This window comes from Colobus angolensis, unplaced genomic scaffold (genome assembly GCF_000951035.1).
Source record: "Colobus angolensis palliatus isolate OR3802 unplaced genomic scaffold, Cang.pa_1.0 Scaffold420, whole genome shotgun sequence".
Classification (NCBI taxonomy): Eukaryota; Metazoa; Chordata; class Mammalia; order Primates; family Cercopithecidae; genus Colobus; species Colobus angolensis.
In genome coordinates, this window is record NW_012117600.1 from 397462 (window position 1) to 401941 (window position 4480).

General features: G+C 39.1%; 1 protein-coding gene across 1 annotated transcript in view; it reads left to right on the forward strand.

The window, feature by feature from the left end:
- CHP1 (calcineurin-like EF-hand protein 1) overlaps positions 1-4480 on the forward strand; it is a 71841-nt gene that overhangs the window by 32455 nt on the left and 34906 nt on the right. The window contains exon 3 of the mRNA XM_011956678.1: positions 3814-3894. Coding sequence (XP_011812068.1) covers positions 3814-3894 — 81 coding nt within the window. The remainder of the gene's footprint in view (positions 1-3813; positions 3895-4480) is intronic.

Sequence of the window (4480 nt, forward strand, 5' to 3'; positions counted from 1 at the left end):
AAAAAAAAAAAAAAAAGAAAGCTGTGTTTTCTAATTGAATGAGTTTTCCAGTGGGTATGTCCTATTAACAGATTTTAATCTCCTCATTATGTACAAGTCAACTAAAGCAACAACCTCTGGATGCTTGAGATAGAAGTTACCTGTGAGGCTGAATCTCTGTAAGAGAAGGGACTTGTGTAGTGAAGGCGAGCAGTGTAGAGGAATGGCATGTCTGGTTACTAACAGTCTCAAAACTCTGGTTTTTCTGAGCATCCCTATGCCCTTGAATGTCTGGAAAACCACTCCCCATTGGAAATTTCTTGGCCACAAAGAATGCCATTGTACATGGCTCTGTTCTCAGAATTGACTACTACCAGTGATACTGTCTTTTTCTCAAAAAATCTTCAAAGAAGGTTTTCCTAGGTATACCATGAGGAAATGTTGGTATGTTTTTTAGTGAATCCACACAAATCTATTTTCAGATGGATCTTATGCTTGTGGTGTTTAGGTCACTTTGGAGTATTTATTTTTTTCTATTAGGTTTATGTTGATGGGCAAATTTGAGAAGCTAAGTTTTAGAGGAACTGCCCAGATCTCCATTCTACTATAAAGCAACCAGTAATAATAACTTGTTTGTATGTTGTTTATTTAACAGTTGACAAATTATTTTTTTTACGCTTTCTGTTTTGTTTTGTTTTTTTCTGTTTTGAAACAGGGTCTCACTCTTTGTCACCCAGGCTAGAAGGCAGTGATGTTATCATCGCTCCTTGCAACCTTGACCTTCTAGGCTCAAATAGTCCTCCTGCTTCAGCTTCCCAAGTAGCTGGGACTACAGGCATGTGCCACCATGTCCGGCTAATTTTTGCTTTTTAAATTTTTTAGAGATGTGGTCTTGCTCTGTTGCCCAGTCTGATCTGGAACTGCTAGCCTTAAGCAGTTCTTCCGCCCTGGCCTCCAAAAGTGCTGGGATTATAGGCTGAGCTGCCATGCGCAGCCCTCTTTCTTTTTAACTTTAATACTTTTAGCAATACTTTAATTCTCCTTGATCTGAGTGACTGGAACTACATTATGTATACAATCTAAATTCTAAGACTAGAGTTAGATAGTATCAAAGGACAAGTCCTGATTGACATCGGAAGGCCAAGTGTACACTTCCTGATTGAGACTGAAGTTCAGGCTAGGTTGTGCATCACCACTTGATACTAGACTTGGTTTTTAAACTGCCTCTTCTCAGCTAAAGTTTCTTAAGCTTGTTAGACATTAAACTGAGGTATGTAGCCATGCAATTCAAATCAGCCTTAATCTTACTTTAAAAGGGAGTAGTTATTGTTTCTTGACCTCTGTCAGACAAGAGGAGCTACATTTTGATGATAGTGTAGACTTTGTATTACAGAACAAATTATGTAATAAAAGCTTTGTACATGTTTGTTGAATTAACTAATCAGGACCTCGGTAATTTTCTCTTTCATCATCTTAAGCAACAGTTATCTTATGAACAACTTCTTCTGGTTTCTTCATTGATATAAAATTATTACCCTAAATGGTCAAGAAAGACTAGAATCCAGGATGATTGTTCCAGAGCTTTGTGTTCAGTCCACTAGGTCAGTTTCTACCTGTGTCACCAAATGTGGTGGAGATGAGCTTACTCAATTAATTAAGAACCATGTAAACGTTAAACCACAAGAAGAAAAGAGTGTGAAGTCTCCTGGGTACAGTAGAAGTATTTTATTATCTTCCGTCTTTGCTAGCATATATTACAAAGAAGGTGGAGATATACATTTTATCTTTCTGCAAGTAAACTTCTTGAAGGCAGGAGTAAAATCTATTCAAGTTTATAATCTTTTTTTTTTAACTTTTTATCTGGAAATAATTTTACACTTGAAGAAAAGTTACAAGAACAATATAAGATAACTTTTACTCTGATATCCAGATTCACCAATTGTCACATACTTCACTGTTTATTTCCTATAAAAAGGACATTCTCAGATCGAATTCAAGAAAGTTACATTTTGAAACAGTACCGTTATGTAATATTCCATATTTTATATGGTCCATGCTTCATTTTCACGTATTACCCAGTAATGTCCTTTATAGCAGGTGTTTTCCTAGTCCAGGATCATGTGTTGGGGTTTGTTGTATGTCTCTTTAGCCCCCCTTGATCTGGAACAATCCTCTGCTTTTCTTTGTCCTCCATGACATTGATATTTTTGAAGACTGCAGCACAGGTAAGTTGTAGACAGCTTTGTATTCTTGGCCCAGGAAACAACCAAAGAAAGTTTTTAAAAAGTACTTATTGAAAAATTTGGGGGCTGGGCACGGTGGTTCACGCCTGTAATCCCAGGACTTTGGGAGGCTGAGGCAGGTGGATCACCTGAGGTCAGGAGTTCAAGACCAGCCTGGCCAAGATGGTGAAATCCCACCTCTACTAAAAATACAAAAATTACCCGGGTGTTGTGGCGCCCGCCTGTAATGCCAGCTACTTGGGAGACTGAAGCAGTAGAATCGCTTGAACCCAGGAGGCGGAGATTGCAGTGAGTGGAGAGATCACTCCACTGCACTCTAGCTTGGGCAACAAGAGCGAAACTCCGTCTCAAAAAAAAAAAAAAAAAATCTTGGGGAGAGTAACTTTCATTGAAAAGGTTCAGTATTAGGGCTGGGCACCGTGTCTCACGCCTGTAATCCCACTCAGCACTTTTGGGAGGCCGAGGCCGGCAGATCACCTGAGATCAGGAGTTCAAGACCAGCCTGGCCGACATGGTGAAACTGCGTCTCTACTAAATGTACAAAAAACTAGCCAGGTATGATCGCAGGTGCCTGTAATCCCAGCTACTTAGGAGACTGAGGCAGGAAAATTGCTTGAACCTGGGAAGTGGAGGTGGCAGCGAGCCAAGACCGTGCCGTTGCATTCCAGCTAGGGCAACTGAGCAAGACTCTGTCTCAAAAAAAAGTTCAATATAGCAAAGAAATGTGGTTTTTAGAAAAATAACACATACTTTGACTTACAGACTTAGATTTAAATCACAGTTCTGCTACTTAGGAGTAGTGTGGCTTTGGGTAAGTTACATTATCTTCCTGACTCTCAATTTCCTCAGCTCTAAAAGGGTATACATAAAACATGGGCATGAAGAAATGAGATAATGTATGTAAACAGTTAGAGCAGCACGTGATGTGTATGCAATGAATGGTAGCTGACAATATTTGCTTTGGTATAACCTCACCTGAGTCATGTGAGGATGACTGCTCATGTCATGCTTGAGGGTTAAATGCTTCTGTAGTCCTAGTCCACAGAAAATGGAAATGGAGAAAAAGCCAGAGTCAGAACAAGGAATCAATTGGTTGGCAACATTCTTTCCTTGCATGTAAATAGCACCTAAGAATTCCTTGCATTTTGTAAGTGCCTAAAAATCTTAACAAGGATATGGAGACCCCTCTAAGTGTTTGTCCTCATATTCAAGTTCTGCAGTATTTGATACTTTCATTTGCTGTTCACTTTCCAAACTTAATAACTAGGTACGAAATGCTAATGTTCAAGGAATCATTTACTAAGGGACAGATTAGTATTTGTCCATCAGTTGGCTTATTGACATAACCTGTGTGCTGAATTCACTGGAATGTGGCATAGTCAAATCTGGCTCCTTCCACTATTGAGTTGTTGCAAGAAACACTTGGCAGCTATTAAAGTGCTATTCTTTGCAGTTATTTGGTATAATTTGCCACAGAAGTAAATTCCAGGAGGTAATATTCTTGCTAGGTTACACCCTGTTACCTCCTGACTTAAGGAGTTCATGCTAAGGGCAATGATCTCTGTCTAACTCAAGGTAATTCTCTTGGCAGCCGGGAAGATTTCCAGAGGATTCCAGAACTTGCCATCAACCCACTGGGGGACCGGATCATCAATGCCTTCTTTCCAGAGGGGTGAGTCAGTACAGTTGTTGGACTTCCTTCCTGAGGCTATCACAACCTAAATTATTTGCTAATCTGGAATAGTGATATTGATTGTGCCATCTCAGACTGTGATACCCCCTGATTATATTGGGCATTTCTAATTTTGTCATTTCTAGAATATCTCTTCTATTCTACCCTCCTGTGTGTTTTAAACTTCAAATCGATATATGAGCCTATCTTCAAAATTCTGTCTTTATGTTTATCATTGATGTAAAACTAGACTTTTAAAAAGTGTTTATTTGGAAGTAATTTCAAATTTACAAGAAAGTTGCAAAAGTTAAAAGTAATTCAAAGAATACTTATATATCTATTGCCCTGATGCATCTATTGTTATATTGTTAACATTTTGCCTCATTTGTGTGCTCTCTCTCTTAGTAGTAACCCATTAAAATATAATGCAAGCCACACACGTAATTTTACATTTTCTAGTAACCACATTTAAAAAGTAAAAATAAGTTGGCCGGGCGTGGTGGCTCACGCCTGTAATCCCAGCACTTTGGGAGGCCAAGGCGGGCAGATCACGAGGTCAGGAGATCGAGACCATCCTGGCTAACAT